At 39.6% G+C, this 20,800-nt stretch overlaps 1 protein-coding gene across 1 annotated transcript; it reads left to right on the forward strand.

The window, feature by feature from the left end:
* Positions 1 to 267: 267 nt before the first annotated feature.
* On the forward strand, positions 268 to 18,474 carry LOC108747530 (ATP-binding cassette sub-family G member 5). Its single transcript, XM_018485090.1, has 8 exons — positions 268 to 627; positions 12,142 to 12,266; positions 12,836 to 13,101; positions 13,727 to 13,948; positions 14,363 to 14,645; positions 15,648 to 16,153; positions 16,315 to 16,781; positions 16,866 to 18,474. The coding sequence occupies exons 2-8, from the start codon at positions 12,154 to 12,156 to the stop codon at positions 17,460 to 17,462; spliced, it is 2,454 nt and encodes an 817-aa protein (XP_018340592.1). The 5' UTR covers positions 268 to 627; positions 12,142 to 12,153; the 3' UTR covers positions 17,463 to 18,474.
* The last annotated feature ends 2,326 nt before the right edge of the window (positions 18,475 to 20,800 follow it).

A 20,800-nucleotide genomic window follows, 5' to 3' on the forward strand; every position in this document is an offset into this window, starting at 1 on the left:
CTCTCTACAAAAACTCCCTTAACTCGAATGCATTCCGTCGCACACGTAAAACAGAGGATAAATGCGCAAGGAGAGGCAAGAACGAGAAACGAAAGTGCAAAAAAGCGCAGAGGATCCATGCTAGATAGACGCAAGCTATCGTGACGCGAACCCGGCGCGTTCACGCCATTGCGAAGTTGTCGGAGGGGCACCGGTGAGGCCCCGGAGAGGGAAACTCGTGGGGGCCTCGGTGGGCTCCTCCGTCAGCGGCCAGCGTTCGGACAGGACTCCGGCGAGTCGCGCGATACTTGGCGCTTCGCTTCGATCGGCGCGAGCCAAGGAAGATATCTCGGATAAGAATCGACGGCGACGACGGCGACGACGACGACGACGGGATCGGTGGCGTCGCGGTAACGACGCGTGACCTGAGAGAAAAGGATTTTTTTTTTTCTCATCCCCGAGAGTGACGACTCTTCCGCACGCAAGGGAAGTACATCCCTCTTCTCTGTCACGCGAAGTGCGGGGAAGTCCGATCGGCCGGCGATCGGCGGAGGAGGACGACGAACCGGAATGGAGAGAAGGCAGCAGCGTCGTTGTCGTGATTCTACCAGCTTCCAAGGTTGAAGGCCCAGCGCGAATACACAGCCGGTGAGTCATTGTCACGAAGATCAGAGCGCGGCAGCGCCTTCACTCTTTTTCTTCCTTTCTTCGTCTCCCCTTCTTGTCCTCGCCCCGCGGGCGCCGACTCGTCCTCGCGCGTGTTCCGCGATTTTTCGAACGTCCTCGCAAAGGCTCGTCCATCCACGATTAAATTGCCGATTAAATTCTGCACGGAATGGAAATACATTTGTTTCTTCTACTTTCGTCGAAGCTGAATTTTCGGGTTTGAATCAGCTTCTCATAAGATGAATCCTTTTATTACGGCGAAAAATCTCAGAGATAACATTTCGTTTCTTTTTCTTCTTGAATTTTTCAAATTATAGATTGGAAAGCAAATATTAATTATTTTCGACAATTTTCAAAATAACGCAATCTGATGAATTAAGTTAATTTAAATACTTTTTATGTTTTTTCTGTTAGATTACTTTGTCTGTGATACTTATCTATAAACTAGCGAGAAGTTTGTTGAGTAATTTTTTATGCTTCAAGAATATGTTTAATTAATAAGGTAAAAGAATTCTTCATTTTACATTTGAAGAAAATAAGAAAAAATATCTTCATTTGTTATTCAAAGATCTATTAAATCAGAAATACTTTCGAATTAACGGTATAATTAATCAAAGATGGAAAAATTGTTTACACGTGATGAGAGTATCGTGTGTGTGTCTAATTATACAGCATGCTGGAAATTGTCACGGTGCTTTTTGAAACGAAAAGGATTATTTAGAAAATTCTTCGAACTCTATAGAGCGGATCGACAGCCTTCGAAAAAGTGGTAACGGCAGGGTTGTTAATCATTTGTTGCTTTCACCGTACCGGCGAGTTTATCTTGTTATGCAAAATCAGGTTCCTTGTCGTTGAACCGTGAATTAAAAGCTCACATATAGCGTTAAAATGTTTCATTTGTATTTTTTTTTTTTTTTTTTTTTTTGAGGAAAACATGACCCACTGAAAAGCGATCTACGAAAATGCGATTGCATAAAACTGTGCATATATTTCCTCGCTTTTTATATTAAAAGAATTATTAATGAAATTATCATCTATTTACTTTGATGAAGAATCGCGTGCGTGATATAGTAAGTAGCGAAAGTGTAAACTAATAAAAAAGGAATACAAATTTAAAATTTATAACTTAATTATTAATAAAATTATTAATTATTTCATGCGCACCGGTAATAGTTCTATCAACAGAACAATTTAACTTTATTACTAAAGATAGCAGTTTTTCCACATTTTCATGCGAAATAAATAATTCTTTTGTGAAATAAAATACTTTGTGTTACAAAATGACGCAGCGCATTGCATTGTATTTCGTCACATTTTAACTGCAGTAGCATAGTTTTCTATCATGTGTGCACACAGAACCACTGCTTCCACTCGTATTACATACGAAGATAATGTTTTACTTTCCTCAATGGACGGATTATTACTCGATTAAATTACAAACACTGAAAGCGTCCGATTTATGTCGAGCAGTGAGACATTATTCAAAAGCTCTCTTTCTCGGATTTCGCAAGGAAAAGTAATAATAATGGACTGTATTTTTGTTCAAGTACCCTATTTGAGCAATTGAAAGAAATATACCGGAACCGCCGGATATCCTTTTGGCCCAGATTCTGGTAAACCTGAAACCTCTTTTGATTGTTAAAACACACAAATTTTCTGATGCACTATCATTCTCCCTTCAAATATTTAACTTTTAAATTAATTAAATACGAATAACGGAATAGTTACTCGCTGCATTAAATTTCCGCTATGCCAGTACAATCTAATTTCAGTACAAAGTGCAAAGTCTTCGGTGTCTGTTCGTACCTCCTTTTCCTCTCCTTCTCTCTTCTTCTTTCGCTAAAGATATGAGTATCTTTATTCAGATTTCCCAAGACGCGCGCGCGTGTTTCCTTTCGTTTCCTTTGATAAAAAGCAAAAGCGTTTTGCGTCGCTACTTCCTTCGCGCGTTTCCACATTAACGTGCCCGAGGTCCGAGCGATCGCGAGGCGGAAAGGTGAGAGGGTTTCGATCCTCGTCAATCCGTTCACTTCGATCGGACACGAACGGATATATATGTCGAATGCATAATCGTATCACGAGTATTGCCGAGATTTTCATTAACGGCGCGCGCCACTAAGGCCGTACTTATCTCGGCGAAATCATGGAGTCACGCCGGGAGATTTTAACGAGCGCATAGGAGCGCTCCTCGACGCTTCCTCGCACGGTGATTCAACTGATTTACAATTTCAATTGGATCTTCCTACCTTTTCGTCCTCCTCCATCCGCGGGGAAGTGGGAGAGGGAAGTGAGAGGAGAGGTGTAGCGATTGCTTCGATGGAATATTGAAAAGTCTAACAGCTGACCTCGCGCGCGCGCGCGCGCTTATATCCTGCATTCTTCGATGAAGCTTTATGGCCTGATAATGCCCATCATCGCTTATAATGAAGTAGTAAAAGTACTATCGGCATTCAGCCGCTGTCTAATTTCCTTATGATTGAACGTTGCATATTATATTTGTAGAATATAGCAACGAGAATACTTTCCACCTACATTCTGTTCGGTCAATGTAATACGTAAATAGTTAATATTAACTGTACGCCGAAGAAAAAGATCGGTTGCTTGCAGCGAATTTTTGGTTACTGCAGCCAATTTTACAATGCTACGCCATATTTATCATCTGATTTGCTGCAGCAGCCAACCTATTCTTTCAGTGTATACCACAGAGTGATTTATTGAAATATTTTGATTTATAAATATAAATTGCACATTTCTCCAAATTACTTTTTTTTATTCTTCTCAAATGATAAAAAAGCTTTTTAATTAATTTTTGAAATTACGTCAAATGACTCTTCCTTTGAGAAGAAACGTTTGTGTCCCACTTCTCTTATTAAGAAACGTTGGGAGCAGATGTGAGAGGTGAAATATACGGACACGATCTCTTCTTCATAAAGTTATAATCTCGGGAATGCTGACGTTTAATTAATCGAGATAATTAGCCATGAGCGCACACTCCGGATCGTTTGAGATACCCCGCGTTATGTGGGTCGACGGTTTTCGGTAGACTTTCCATCGCGGTTTCCAACAAGCATTGCGTGTACTGGTAATTATGGCTGTAACACTGTAACAATCCAGGCCATACAGTGTACTTTATTTAGGTACACACGCACGGACACGCGTGCACGGTTCACTGGCGTACAAACATGGCTATAGAAATCAGTGCGTGGGATAGTCTCACAGTAGATTCTGGAGATCATGAAATCGAGATATTATTTCCGTTCGCCGAGAGCTGAGGGACTCCTAAATAAGTGGAGACGTTTCCGCGGTTGTAGCTTCCAATTTTCACTTATCTAACGATTAATCGCAAGTATGATATCCATTTGCGTGTAACACGAAAAGCTAAAATCAATTTAGCTACGCAGAGCTCAAAAGATCTCTGCGATTTTTTTCCAGCTCATTTTCTCGCTTTTCTCATCCGAGATTAGATATTCGATAAATAGTGGTGATCGAGCAGGAACTGTGACCATCTAAGGAACTTTGCTAAAATGCACGAAACACAGAGGATTAGGAAGACACTTGATTGTGTGAAGAGAGCGTCGCATGTATCTGCATTGCCGAGCAAACGTTCTCGTTTTCAACCACTTACCCCCTTGAATTGCATCAAACGCCGTGACCGCGGATTCAGGATTGCGATATAAATTTGTCGTAAGAGCGATCACGCGACCGGCGATTTTTCCAGGTATCGCGCGCGAGGATAGGCTACAGGTACACGATATACCGTCCGCGAGATATTAGACGTCACTTTCCGCCTGCTTTCGACATGCTCAGCTGCGCGCAATAGGCACATGCAGCAGCTCCGTTTTTTTCCCGAGCGTATCATCTCGCCGGCCTTTACGAATATATCGTTCCGCGGTTCATATCCGCACTTTCCTTCTCATACTACGTATTAGTCGATTCAGTTGCACGCGCGTGCAAAAGCCGGCAAAAAGCCGGCAACGAACATGACTGGAGTGGCGTTTAATGGTAAAATCATACCGCGAAAACGCACGGTCGTCGCTCGATACAACTGTTGCAGAAACGGGATATGCAAATGAACAGTTAACTGGGCCTTGCGAGAGGCGGTTATCGGTCGTCGCAAAAATCGCCGTATTACGCAAATTGAAATGGACTTGGGGTATCACCGCGTCACATAGTTTGGTCGCACCGATGTGCAAACGCAATTATTCGAATATTGGGTGACGCCCTTGAAGTGTTTACGACTGAAGAGAGCCAATTGGCTGGAAGCGATTAATTTATACTTTTGAGAATCTTTCGAATAAATACTGTAAAGTGGATATCGTGGACATTTTTTTTTTTTCTTTTCAGATATATGCTGGATGTATGAATTACAATAAATAAATTTTTACCTCGACTTATTGTTTCCAAGATGCTTCTCTATGAAAGGTGTTGGCCGAGTCCGCGATGTCTCGCATCCGTAATCACGTGTGTGTGTGGGTTAAATCATTCCACGCACGATCGTGAGATCCAAGCAAGGACTACTCGACGTGCAGCGGGAACTACGTCCATTGTCATTGCAGACGTCGACGCAATCGCGCTTGTAAACCTGCAGGCTCTTTCTCCTTTCATATGCGGGTACATTAAATACTGTTCATGCGGGAACCGTCTCATCGGTCGACCGTTGTAGCTGTGACACGGAGACCCAGGTGAACTTACACCCGTGACTGCGACTGAGAGGTTGTGCCACATCCAGAAATCAATCTTCCGTCGGCTCCAACTCGTAAATTCTTCGTTAGAATGACAATTTTCTCATCCCTTTATTTCCTTCATATACTCTAGTTATATATCTCACTATATGAAGTTATTTAATTTGTTGTATATTGAGAGATTTAAAAAATGTTCCATTTTTTGAATTCTTAAGTTTCATTTTGTATTTCAATGAATATAAATACTTTGAATATATTCAGCGGTTTAGACGTCGATTTGGACGAGTTCTTAAGGAAATTAAAAATACAAAAATGTTCGGCCGTTCGTCGAGGAAAAGAATGTTGCTTATTGGATCTCGTATAATGCTATACCGTTATTCCTTGTCAGTGAAAAATGTCAGCTGTTTGCAAGCGTAAGGAGTTTCATAGCGACGATCCGTTGATCCGTTGATCCGCTGATGACTTCACCGATGAACACGTGTTACATCGTAGTTCTCGTTCTGACGGCATCGCGGAAGATATAACAGCTATTTTTGTACGAATTAATCTAACGTACATACGGCATCGTATGACACAACATTCTGATGCTTGATCATCCAACATTTATATCTAGCAGTAAAACTACGCGCGCTTCACATCCGCTTTTGAGTGAACAGAACGTTCTGCTACTTATTCGCGCTTCTCATAAAGGGAAAATGGTGAAAACTCTGTCCTAAAATTCATCGCTAAAATTAACATTAGCAAGCATTCTTTCTATCTTTCACAAAATACTTCTGCGTGTGTTATTTCCGTTCTCCGCGAGGAAGATCGTAACTTCCGTCAAACGACGTGCTGGCAGTTTGTGCTCTGCGCGAGCATTCTTTTCTTTTTTTTTTTCGATAAGATATAGTGTGTGATTTCAATCTTGCCAGTTCTCACGCGGCATGAACATTCTTGTACCTGAGCCAGCTCAATTTCAAGGGACTCGCTGATGAGTCACTTCTAACGGGAGATTCCGGGACGAGGGGGAAAAAAAATGTCGTCCCGTCTGCATTTGTGGTAACTAAGAAATGTGCATCATCGTGTATCATCCAAGGCGTGATTCTAAGCCACTCGCGCTAAAACGGATTATGTAATTCTACGCATTCCACTCGGACGACGTAAACGTAACATCTGCGATGATGTGATATTAAATCTTCGTAAGTGCCAACAAATCGCACCTGTTACAAGATTATTGTACATGAGAATATTCTACAAGCAGGATATAGTGTACTCGATTGTGACGGTGGATGTTTAATGTCTTTCCCTCTCTCTCTTTAAAGAACTCAGCAAAATTTGCATAAGACCCTGCTCCACCAATGTGTGATAACTTTAATCTCGGTTTATAACTTACTGTTTAACTTACTCTATCTTTTCCCAATTTTTTGAAAACTTAGATGTACACACGGAGAAAATTTTTTCTTAGAGTTTATCTGAAAAATATGATGTCGTCCGGGGAAGGATTTTATGTAAATTTCTCTCATTTATTAATAAAACTACAATAAAATACATAATACGTTTGATTAATTTTACTGAAGTGCACGATAAGAATATTTAAAATATTGTATTGCACGACAACTGTCATATTTTCGGGATAAATTTTAAGAGACAATTCTGTCCGCGTATAGTTTTTTTATAGCTGTAGTTGAGGGTTAAAATCTAATTTTACGCAAAAACATTGTCACTATTAAGTACTGATTTGTGGACAATCTATATGTCAACAGTTTTGTAGAATTACACAATGCGACAGTCCAACAGATGTACTTGATGTGTATTCGCTGAACACCCGATACGTTTTCACACTCGCGTGGAACTCGGAAATGTGAACACTCGCATACCGCAAACTGACACGTGAAGACAAATTAAAACCTGTTGTTGCACCGAAGCAATGAAGCAGATGGTTTATGCGTTTCTTACCGTGCGTTTCGCAAGCAGTTTGAAATAATTGACCTGCGGGACGTTGTTCGATTTACATTACCATCGAGAGCAAGGTCGAGCCTCTCTCACAGACGGAGGAAGAGTTGCCTCTGATTCATTTAATCGTCCTTTGACAGTCCAGAACATATCGCGTATGTAAGGTGTCTTCGGGTACACGTTTGCCCTGAAATTTATTAGGGCGATGCTCAGAACACGATGGGACTTGCTCTTCGATGAAAGAATAATGAAGGTCGTTAGTATTCATGGCATCTAAGATTAACGACATTGTTTTTTTTTTTTTTACTTGGGAAGTAGTCTTACATTCTCGTTATACTGTAGGTTGTAAAAGTACTTTCTATCGCGTGGCGCGCTTCTCCACAATTTTAAAACGTGCACTATGCAACGTCGCAAGTATGCAAATATCCAAAGAACATACCAAGTAAAGAGAAAGTCGATATGACTTTATTTTGACATCATGAAAGTCAAAATGATAATTTTTTGTTACAAAATTTGACTGTTTATTGACGTTAAAAATATTGATTTTTTGTTGATTTTTTTTTTATATGTTTATTGGAAAGTAATAACGGGTCGTCTATTTGATATCATTAATTAATTCTTCCTATGATGAAAGTGACATTCAAACTAAATGACGTGAATTTATCACAGCCGTATAACGTAAATCGACGTCGAAAATATGTTATTATTTTCGTGTTATTGACGGCACAAATGAATATTGACGTTGTTATTAGTTGATCACTAATAACGTTATTAGTCATCGACTGGTCATTCTGATCATTCGTTTGACGTCAATAAATATAATGTTATAAATATATCGTAGAATAGATAAATAAATGCCATCGTTATAATTGGTCATAAAGATAACATCATTATTACATCTTAAATAAATAACATGATGTCAATAATTCAAAGATTAACTAATAAATCATTAAAGTGACTAACTATTGACGTCAAAATAACTACAGCTTGCTACCTGGTACTAATCTAGTCTCTACGATTTTATATATAATATAATCAGAGATCGTAATGTCGAAATTTTTTATTATATTCTGTAGCAAACGTGAATTTTATCCCGAATATTTTTCGGAAGAGCGTCACCTTGTCCACAATCTTGCTTTAAGAGGCCGTAAGCCTTAAGAAATTGACTAATCACAGTTGAATATGAGAAAAATAAACTGTGATTGATAAATTTCTTACGGCCTACGGCTTACGGTCTCTTAAAGCGTATGGGCATTGTTCGAACACCCGGTATGGAATGGATTTTGAAGCGTCGAAGTGTACGACGTGTTCGCGAAAAGCCATTAAAAGCTGCCGTACGTCAATGGCAATGAAACAGGTGCTACGTGCGCCTTTTTAGGTCGCGAACACCACCGTTAAATGGGATGCTGCGTTCGCTTCCTTCGAGGCATACGTGTACATGTGTCCCCACGTAAACGATGATATTCATCCTCCGTGCGAGCGCCTTCCTGGTGCTATAAAACTCCTGGCACGAGCATATCTTCTGATAACGGTGATGAGTCCCTGACAGCTATTCGGTAAAACACGACGGGCCGCAACGCGGAATGCGGAAAGCAACATATATAATTAGACCGTGATAACAAATGATAATTAACTTTTGCGATTAAACTTTTGCGAAAAATTTAAAATGCGCAATTATATCTCATGCAAGAAACGGACACGTTCTATAAATGCGAATATGAAAAAAATAATGTGAGGCAAAAAATAGAAAGTAATACGATGAAAGATATAAAAAAGAGCGAAGTAGAAAGATAAAATATATATAGACTAGTATATTCATAGTTTGTCCTTATTTTAAGACTGTCTTAAATAATGCCTTAAAATACAGCTCTGTGATTAGCATGACATCTTAAGACTGTTTTTAAAATGGGTTTAAATATAAGAATCAACTATAAATACTCGAGCCATAATAAAATAACGAAATATCCATTGGAATAAAAGATAGAATAAAATGACATACAGTAATTATTTAGAAATAGGATTTTTAAAACGTGAACTTGAGTCTATTTGAGCACGTTTCGTGAAAAATTGAAAGCTAATCGAATCACAAAAAAAAAAAGATCTCTACACTGTTAAATTTGTAATATCAGATTATATCCAATTTGAGTTATTTTTAATCATTTCTATAGACTTACCACTCTTTCTACTTAATATAGAGTTAAATAATTTAACAAAAAAAAAAATTTATTAAATCTCATTCTATAGTTTATCATTATATTTACTAATTGTTAATGTACGTTAATGTAGACATTCTTTATTTAACTACAGAATAGCGAAATTAATTACAGAAATGTGATTTATATTTCGACATACATGGAAGTTAAAAATAACAAGAACATTATTTAATTCAATGGATTTGATTATCATTACTCCTGATATCTTAAGAAGTCCACGTTGTACAATTCTGACAAATTAAGGATGCAGGAGACCTTGTACACAGAGAAAGTTCATGATGTAATAACACTTAACAAATTATTATCGCCTACGTACGTGTGAGATATTATGCAAGAAAATGAGCGAATATTTAGATCTCTCCGCGGTTTGTAAAAGCAACCGATCCAGAATACCTGTTTATAAGAAGAAGGCGAAATACGGAAACCAGTCAGTTATCGATTTCCCGGCTATTTGGAGCCTGTAACTAGCTGACATTTTGCGGCGCCACTTTTCATAATTGCGACATTAAACGTACTGTTACACGCCACGATATTTGCCACCGGCGGTAATTTCCGGCATACATACCTATTACTATCTCTATCGCGGTTTTTGCCGCAATCCATCAGCCTTCTATGTGAAGCTCGAATTGGTGTTGGTGTACGCAAAAAGCGAGTAACAGTCTTAAAACTGACATTCTAATAATGACGATCCAATCTCGAATCGCGACGTAATATTTAACAAGCTATTTCTATAGAGACGTAATTCGTGAATTTGCTTGGTTAGTGATTTAACGATCAAGATGTAGAAAGGTAGAAAAATTATGATATACAGAAAGAAATGCGAAAGATCCAGTAGATATTTATAGATGCTTAACAATACTGGCAGACAAGTATGCACCGTGACTATACGGTGTGTACCAGCAGGGAGATACATTCTCCGCAGTCTGCACGTTCCGTTCTTTATGGACGATCAAGCATGGGCAAAGAACAATTTGCTGCATCGCGATAAAATTCGACGAGGCCATCCCCCTTTGTTCGCCGGCGGGAACTACGGGATACCTGCAGTTTTCTGTCGGGAGAAGAATCCGAAGAGTCAGTAGAACACTGCGCGTGCGATTTATCGAGACAGTCGGAGTTAAATTCCATAGAAGGAAATTCGTCGCACGCGAAGTTGTCGCTTGTTTAATTTAACACAAAGGAAATGGATGATCATTCGGACATTCTTGAATAGCGATTGGTATATTCCAAAATGTGTTAAGAGCAACTGACAGTATATTGAATATTTATAATATTCTCTTTAAATTCTTTGAAGTGAACCTTACTCCAAAAGTGTGAAAACTCTTTTGAAGAGATATTTTCTTAAAAGAATTTTCGCTCAGTAAAATTTCACATTTTTAGAGAGAGAGAGAGAGAGAGAGAGAGAGAGAGAGAGAGATTCACTTCAAAGAATTTAGAGAGTACTTGCTATGCATTATAGACTTTCGGTCTTGATAGTATATTTCGAAACGCACTGTATGTTGGAAAGAACGATTTTGCTGACGTATTAAAAAATGTAGCCAGACACTCTGAAAATAATTTTGCTGGACAAAATAATTACGCAGGACTTTCGAGCGTGTAATAAGCGACGCTGCGCAAAAAGCGCTGAGTTTCTTGCATAATTATTTCGATGATTTAACGAAATTATTTCAGGTCTGCATCTAGCTATTTTTAGATAGACTTCAGCAAACTGTTCTTCCGTGTAAAGAAGTAAAATCGAATTATTTATTATTATCCTTGATTAAATCATAACCCTTTATTTGTTGCAATTCCATATCAGGGCCTTTTTCATCTAATATAGCTGTATTCGATGATAAATAGCTTCTCTTTTGCTTCTTGATTTTCTCATCGCTTAAACGATATGAGCATAAATTCGTCATGAAATCGCGATGATGGATGCGGCTGTATCCGGCCACGGAATACACTGTTGAGAACCGCCGGTATCCCGTATAATCCCGGCACGCCTTTGAAATTACTCGGTGCTTGCTTGCGAGTCAAATCAGCCGTGAGCACGTTACTCGATCTTACAGGACTCTTTCCAGAACGAGCGGAGCAGATACACGGTGGGATACACGCAGAAGAAATTCTGTACGCAAGGAGGCTTTAATAACAACCTCCCGACATGTTGCGCAATAAATCCGATCTCGTGCGGACGTCCTTGTAGGGCGGCAGTAGCGATAAATTCATACCAAGCGTCAGAGGTCTTCCATGCGAGGGAAAAACGTTTCGCTTAAGTTCCTTCGAAAAATTTGCAATGTAATTTATTTCGCTCGTCAAACACAGACGTCTGCCGCATGTTTTATGCGATCCTTCGAAAAAGAGTATTACAGTTAAGGAGATATCCATGTAACAGAACTATCTCTCTAGTAATACACTATCTCGTGCATATCGAAATTTTATCGATTCTGCTCGAAATAAAAAAGATCTATCTTCTTATTTGAAAATTGCAACATAATTGCTTCGGTTGATCGATATACAATCTGATCGAATTCGAAATTGCAACTGATAGAGAGAGCGTGTCTTTACTTTCCCCCTCGGCGGCGTTAAAGCGCGGTAATTAAAGTAAAAGAGTAAAAGAGAGATATTACGTATTTATCTCTTGTGTGGAATAATTCGCAGAAATTTAACCGGTCGCATCCGCAATCTCTGTGCAGCCACCGGAAAATATGGGCTCGGAGGCCTGGGAGCTGGAGAGGAGGTACTCGGTGCCGGGAGCTTTGGACACCAGGGGGTTGGAGCCGCCGGCCAGCGAGGATCTCCATGCATGGTCGATTTACAGGTGACCACTTGTAGTTAAAGTGCAAGCGTATAATCCGCGTATATACGCACCGTACGTCGTCCAATTCAAGTTTCCACCGGAGCGGCGGAACGCCAAAGCGAATGCTGTCCATCGCTGTGTCATCTTTTTTGCCGTTCCCCATGTGAAAGGAATTGCCGATCGGGCTTGTTGATTTACAATATATACTATGTACTTTCGTGTATTACATCAACGGTATCATTATTATCGTTAAAAATATGAAATGTCAGTGAGTATTATCAAGCATGCGTGACTGCGGAACATAATGATTAACGGGAAATATCGATACTTTTTTACAAACCGCACTGTCGTTTCTCTAGTTTTTTTCTTTTTTTTCTTCTTTTTTTTTAATAACAATTCGCGGATAGAGGTTCAGGAAGAATGAACAGCGCACTTACACACATCATCTAAAAATGCATTTTAATTCATGTAATTAACTCTCTCTTTTTCTCTCATCTAATTATCTAAAAACACCTCGTATACAAAGAATAGATATTAAACACGGGAATGTCGACGAGTGCGAGGCTGTACGCATTTCCGCGATTCCGCAGGCAAAACCTGAACTCCGACTTCACGGACTCCGCGCTCGGCTCCGCCGAGAAGTCGCCCCTTCCGTACGGGAACTTTCAGTTGCGCGACTCCACGGTGCAGAGCATACTGCGGCATCCGCGGTATGGTCCCAAGAGTCCGTTGGCCAACAACTCTTACACGTATTTGAAGTTCGGTCTGCCACGCGTCTTACCGCCCAGCTCGCGGAATCGCGACGGCTCCAGCGGCTACGACTCCAGCGAGGAAGGACGACGTGTGTCGCACGCAGGTATGAGCGGTGATATTTAAACTCGATGTCGACTGCATTTTTTAAATTCATTACTATTCTATTGCATTCTTCAACATGGAAAGAACGATTTTGCTGAAATATCTAAGAATTTAGATAGATAGACCGTCTGACTGAAAATGGACGAACGTTTATTATAGAACGTTTTCATTACATCAATCAGAATTCTGGTTATCGTAACTTTAGTGGATTTAACCAGAAAATTCTGATTTGCTTATTTTTAACGAGAATTCTAATTGATGCGACCAGACAATTTTCTCAAATAATCATAGAAGATTAAAATGTAATGAGTAATGTTGGGCAAAAAGTCGTGATATTCTAGCGATCAGTTTGACCGTTCTACAGAATTATTTTGGCAGCCGAACAAAATTATTTTCAGATCTATATATCTAGCTACATTTTTATAGATACTACAGTAAAATCGTTCTTTCTGTGAATCAATTTTTCATTGAAAAAGACTACATTTTTAGATATCATTTTAAATAAGTTATTAAACTATTCTAAAAAAAGAACTGTTCTGTATATTATTTTACAATTCGCCATTTAATTTGGGTTGCTGGATAAAATTGGACGTTATCAGGATTACAAATTCTACTTCGACGTGCAGGTGCTCCGGCGCATGCAACCTCGGTCATGCGTTCAGCAAGAAGCGATCCGGATTTCAGGCATGTTCACGCCGTCCCGAGGGAACCAGCGCACTCGCAATTAACTGTCGCGAGGGATCATCCGAGGTTGAGGAGCGCCAGCGAGGCTAATCTCTTGCAGAGTGCCGTCAGGACCAATCGGCGGCACAGCATCGCGCCGATCGATCCCGGTTACATAGCGCACGGTAAAAGAAAAAAACAATGAACGAAAATAAATGACTGTCTTTAACAGCAATCAATAAAAAGGAGCATTCAAGCACACGCAAGATCTTTCTCTCAGAATCATCTTTTCTATTTTTCTTGCGAAAAAGATCTTGCGTGGGCTCGAATGTTCCTTTGTATTTATTAGCGTGATTTCGTAAAGCCTTGGTCTCTTTATTTCCAGACTATCTTTAATAATCATAAATCCTGCAAAATTACGCACTTGCAGTTTTTCTTATCTATCAGTCGTGCGAATTGATCTCAAATCGAAAGTTTCACGAACGGACCCAGTTCGTTGAGAAAACTGCCGATTCTGCCGATGCCTTCGAAATGATTTAAATTATGGGATTTTAACAAATCCGAAGTATTATGACCGACGTACATTTATTCTTCTACAGGACACGGTATCCTCGGACCGGAAGGTTACGCGCTGCCATTGAGACCCATGCCATGTCTGCAGCATCCTCACCTACAGCTGCGAGGTGTGGAGGCTTCAGGTTCGGATGGATTGCCGCTTCTTCGTGGTATCACCCTCGAGGCCGGCGCCGCCGAGGTACTGGCTATTATGGCGACCACCGAGAAGGAAGGCACGCAGATCGTCGAGACGATTGCGGGTAGGAGGCGTGTAAAAAGGGGCGATATTTTGCTCAATGGAAGATCTGTATCGGCACGCAGCCTAAGGTACTTTCTAATCTCCTTGTAGCACGTGTAGTACCGTGTACGCTTTCTTGTAACGTGGCAATGAATCATTAAATGTATCACGTGATTGGTAATACTATTTTGCGAAAGGAACGTTTGCTTTGTTATCTGCACCGCGTAAAATTTAGAATAAGAATAATTTTCTATTTTTAGAATAAATACGCAAATTAAATCTCTCGATTAAAATAATGTTGCGGTTATTATTTGTGTATCGATATTCAGTTACGCTAGAAATTAGCGTATAATAAGCTTATATAAAAAATGAAAACAATCAATGCTCGACTAATATAGATTAACTTTAATTTACTATTCATCTGGTTCTAAAAATTAGAAAGAGATAGAGAGTAAGTCGAACCAAAATATTAAAATTAATGTCCACATTAGTGGACATAGTCATAGATGTAAGGATTATAGAGTTAAATGAGAGATCCATGGTTGGTTTAACGTGAGTCAGCTTCAACTTAGTTGACTGACTTTTTGTTGCTTTCTAGATCATAGCACCGGCTATGATCCAAACAGAAAAGAAACATTTAATTAACTACGGCTAACGGTAACCGATATTAGCGAAACAGACTGTAACCAGCGAATGCATTAACATACAAATTTACAAATAGAGTCGAATAATAAGGTGAATAACGAGCGCTACTCATTATTCAATTATCGCTTCAATTGCCGACTTAATTATTGCTTCATGTTTAATCTCCGTGGATGGTAACTTTTCTTCGTACTACTCGAACAATCTTTAGTTACGTCATACATTTTAAAAGATATTGCATGCATAAAAAATTATCGTTCAATTTTACTTAAGTTCCATTTTTTCTCTTTATGCTAATATCCGAGTTATCTGGGGGGATCCGGATCTCCGAATATAGTCAAATAGATTTATTTTTAACAATTTCTTCTCGGATATCTGAAGCATTTTTATAATAAATACCTTTCCCGGAACGATCGATTGAATTATTATTAATATTGCAACCAAAATAGATCTCGCGTCGCCTATCTACCCACGGAGAATGGTCTTAGCCCCGGACTGACTGCTCAGCAGACTCTCAGCTTTTACATGTTACTGAGAGGTGGCCGTAATACCACCACGCTCGAGGCTGAGGCTATTCTGCAGGAGCTCGGCTTGGAGGCGACCAAGCACTGCCTGGTGAACACCTTGACGACCTCCGAGGCTCGACGGCTAGCCCTCGCTTGCCGGTTGCTTCAGGACTCGCACATCCTCGCTCTAGACAAACCCACGCACGGTCTGGATATCTTCGATGCCTTCTTCCTGGTCGAGTACCTGAGACAGTGGGCCAGCCGCGGTCAACGTCTCGTTGTTTTGACCCTACACCCACCCACTTACGAGATCTTGACGATGGTATCGAGAGTCGCGCTCACATCCGGTGGACGAGTCATGTACTCCGGACCTAGAAGAGACATGCTGCCATATTTCGCCCTCGCCGAGTTTCCCTGCCCGCCGTTCAAGAATCCGTCCGATTACTATCGTACGTGGCGAAATTGTCTTACTTAAATTCTAAGATCCCACGAAAGCGCAGCTAATAGTTTTTTTTTTTGGCAAAATTATTTCCAAAAATAATATGTTTCTTACAAATTTCGAATTTTCTCACGACATACAATACGGATAAGTATTCTCCCTCTTTTCTAGTTGATTTGGTAACGCTGGACGATCTGTCGGCGGAAGCGATGCTGGAGTCCTCGCAGAGGATAGATCATCTGGCGGAGCTAGCTAGAACGAGGCTACCTCCTATCAGCGATCCTGGTCCACCTGGCGCACTTCCGCCTTCGATGCCCGGACCCAATATATTTGTACAACTGTACGCGCTATTGTTACGAACGCTCATCTACAGTCAACCGTGGACGTTAACAAGACTGCTGCGGAAGATCGTCATTTCCGCGTCGCTCAGTGTTTTACTCGGTGCAATATTCTGGGATATCGCCAGCGAGTCAAATCTATATTTGCGAGACAGGATAGGCTATCATTACGCTAGTTTGGGTATCTTTTTTTGGCCGCTGTGCCTCCTGGCGATGTGCGACGTGGCCGATAGCAGACCGAATGTGGAGAGGGACATCAGAGACGGGCTCTACGGTCGATTCATGTACATTCTCGCGGAGGTAGGCCTATAGATTCATTAAAATCTCTAAAGTACAATACTTTATCGTAGCGAAAGGCATACAAAGAAAATGCATTACTTCCAGCTCATCTGCAGCGTGCCGTCCTGGTGTGTGGTCTACCTGATATATCTAGCGCCGGCATTTGCGATGTCGGGATTGCATCTAGTGCCGGACGAGAACCTAATGTCAATGTGGAATTACCTCGCCGTCGGTTTACTGTATCTGATAATGCAGCATCTCATCTGCACGTTCTTCGCGCACGTGTGCAAGTGGACCTATCTGGCGGCGTTGTTTGCCGGAATAGTGTTGGGCGAGATGGCCCTGGCCGGCGGGGTGACTCTGCACCTGGACAACCTGCCATCGTGGTATCAGCAGATCAGCCCAATGCAGTGGTCCATGTCGCTGCTGTTGCCGCGTCTACACAAGAGCGAAAGCGTGGGAAAGCTGGCCAATTGCAAGCCCAAGCAGATCCAACGGCAGGACATCATCATCCAGGCGGCGTGCGAGCCACCCGACGGTGCGTTGGCTCTTCGTGAGATCGCCCTCGATAAGCTAAACGTGCGAGGGGAATTTTGGCTGGGCATCGGAGTGACTATCGTCGCTGTGCTGATCATTTTCGGATTCTTGTGTGTCAAGTATGCCACTCCGAAGAGGCCGAGAAGTGCCCCGAACAAACCCTGATTGCACGGTTGAAGAGACTTTAGACGCGAGGTAGAAATTCAAACTGTACAATCTGAGTGCCACGAAGTTGATTTAGGTATTCGTGAGCTTTCAGTCTTCAGAGCGAGTCATAACAGTAAAGCTCCTCGTTGATATCATGCTTCATTGTAGATCAATCCTTTGCGGTCCGCCGACGGCACAATGCCATCACATAATAGCCATGGCACAAAAAAAACTTGAGCAGTAAAATACAAGCGGTAAGCAAATTGGCCAATGACAGTAGATACCGTAAGACAATAGCATAAGCAATAACAAATCAAACACGTTGATTTCCTTACTACTCACGTTTAATTTACTGTGTAAATTTTTTGCTGTGCCGTGGCCCTAAAAATATCAGTCTTATTACGGCAAATACATACAATTATTACATTGCACGTAGTTGTCAGTAGATAAAAATTGAAAAGAAATACTTTAATAGGTGCTTTTATGTCGCAAGTGTTTTTACGGTAAAAAAATACGTGGTTCAGTTCGCATCGTAATCGGACTTACAATGAATTTGTTTCAGCCGATAGTCAGATGATGCGATAATGTAATAAACGCACGGATCGCAAAAGTGTTAAAAATCACATACCAGCCAGGTATGAACTCGTTAAGCATTTTCATTGTTGACATTCTGTCTTTGCGGATATCTTCTTGTCAATTATACGTTTCCTATTTTGAATTTTTGCGACTAGATCTTCGAGTTTGATTTTGACGAAAAGCACTTTGACCGAATATACTTTGCTAATTCGCATTGCGCTCGTAAAGTTTCGTCAACGTCTGCTCCATTGCGATTCTTTAAAGGAATAAACTTTAGAGACTCGCAGAGTAGACAGAAAGGCGCGCGGTATGGAGTACAAAAGCGTAACGAGATATTACTTTATACTCCGAAATAGAAACTCGCTGTTTATAGACAATAGATAAACGCGCTTAATACTTCGTATATTGTCCTAACTGACTTTTTGTTGTAATCCTATGAAATAAACATTTTCACAAAACGAACAATTTTGTCCGTTTCTCTAACTCTTCGTACTTTCTGAAAATATCGGGAAATTCCATTGTATATTCATTATTACATAATTTTAGATTGCGGCAATTTCGCAATAATTTATTATTCTTACATTATACAGATGAGCGTTATTTATTTACACTCGAATAAGCTATTTTAATCTTTAAATTTTGACTTTAACACCTCTTTTTTTTTACATTGCTAATTATGCATTTGTAAAAAATAAAAATTAATTGAGATGTTCAAAATCGTTATTTCTCTCGGTTATATTAAACATAGCGATAAAGTTGATTTAAATTAATATCTTAAATTAATTGTCTTAAATCATTATTTCAATAAAGTTCTAAATCAATACTCTACAGGGAATTTTGGTACCAACGAGTAGCATCGATAACTTTCAACAATGGTTGATTTGTGCGCGAATTACAATGGTCTCCGTTCGTAGGCTCCATCTAGAGATTGTAACCGCCGATATTGAAGATATCTGTCGTACAATAAATTTTAATAAGTAAGAACATAGTGAGATTATTTAAGAAAGTAGTATTCTGATTCACCCTTAAACGTATGACAATGAAGCGGATTTAAGTGTCGCGATAAAAAATTCTATGATAGAATAAAAGCTCATAATAAATAGATGAAATCGGTAGGTAGATAGGAATACGTTTTCGTTTCGAAGATCGATAAAATGTCACTCTTTGTAGGTGCCATACTACGCAAATCAAGCTATAAAGAGCCTATGTCTAATAAACGAGCTTCAGACGTCTATTAGAAATCGATACCATGTCGAGCAAATTTATCCCGCGGATGACGCATGCTAAGAAATGTGAAGTGCGATTAAAAATAAGAACAACTCGCTTCGTCCACGCCGCTTTAGATTCTCTCTCGCAATATTTTATTAAACGTAAAAATTCTAACGCTAAATTACTATCGCTGCGATACGAGAGGAGAGATAATTGTATACCGCAAATATACGTTAATCAGATCCAAACTTAGCCGCCATCGCTCCCTAAATTTAGCGTCACGTTTAGCGCTAAACGTAGCTGCCCGATTCCAAATTTTATTCGGGCTAATATATAAAACAAAAATCCGGTGAAAACTGCACACAGGTCTCGCCTCATTTAAGAGCGTTAAATATTATTTCACTGTCGCTATTTCGCGTGAGGTAATCGATCTTTATCGTCTTTTGCGAACTCTCGCTCGTCGTCAGTCACAAAGGCGCATCTCGACAATTCGCTTTTACGTAAGCACTTACTTTCATCGCGATCAAGTTTGCAATTAATTACGCCAATTAGTGCGGTCGACGTTCGTCGAACTCAGCAACGTTCCTCGCCGAGAGATCGCTTATCGTTCTTTTTTCGTGTAATACTGCAGGTCTGATACGGCAGATGAAAGTGTCAAGAATGGAAGGATTCCAGTCATGCTTTGATTCATGCGAGTACTCTTATCTCGCGATTATCAAGATTGTGGATATTTCCCAGAAATAAAAACTTATCTTTCGTTATATGTTATCATTTTTTTTAAATATTCTTTGGAATATAAAGGAGAATTTCATCGAAAATTCTACATTCCATACTCTTTGTTCTCGTTATTTAATTTACGATTGAAAATTCATTAATATCATAATTTTCAATGGAATGTTAATTAGAGTAAAAATTAAATGTTTTTCACGATATCATTAAAGCCGACTGATAACATATTATCGCTGATAATATATCCATCCAATATTAATTTGTTTAGTAGCAGAACGACACTCCGTTCATATAAAAGCGAAAGAGTACTTTCACAGAGATATGAGATACGTTTGCATGACATGGTGAAGCAAATAAAATATTTTTTAGCAAATAGATATTTTATATTTTAAAAAATAAGTTTTATATTGGAAAAATCTAAAATCTCTTTATTGCATTTGTGTTTTTAATAAAAAAAATGTTTGTCTCCTAAATGAGTAAGGGAGATGTAATTTCACTTGGGAAATATTTCTCGTAAATATCAATAATGTAAGAAGACGAAACTTATAGATATAACTTTCGTGTTTTAACTCCTTAAACTTCAACTACTACTTTTTTGTTTTATATTGTGCAACAATTTACGGAGGGAGAGAAACGTAAACGTTGAATAACTCTTGAAACCAATTTTTTTTTTCTACGAATATCACGCCAATACGGTTTTATTTGTTTTAAAAAATAAAAACAGAGAGAATCGGGTTGCAGTTAAATTAAATTTATAAGTGAGCAAGAGTTTCTCTAACAAAGGTGAAGCCAATATTCTATCAATGTTCGCAAAAAAAAAAAAAAAAAAAAAAAAAAAAAAA

Source organism: Trachymyrmex septentrionalis, unplaced genomic scaffold, assembly GCF_001594115.1.
Source record: "Trachymyrmex septentrionalis isolate Tsep2-gDNA-1 unplaced genomic scaffold, Tsep1.0 scaffold2, whole genome shotgun sequence".
NCBI classification, from domain to species: Eukaryota; Metazoa; Arthropoda; class Insecta; order Hymenoptera; family Formicidae; genus Trachymyrmex; species Trachymyrmex septentrionalis.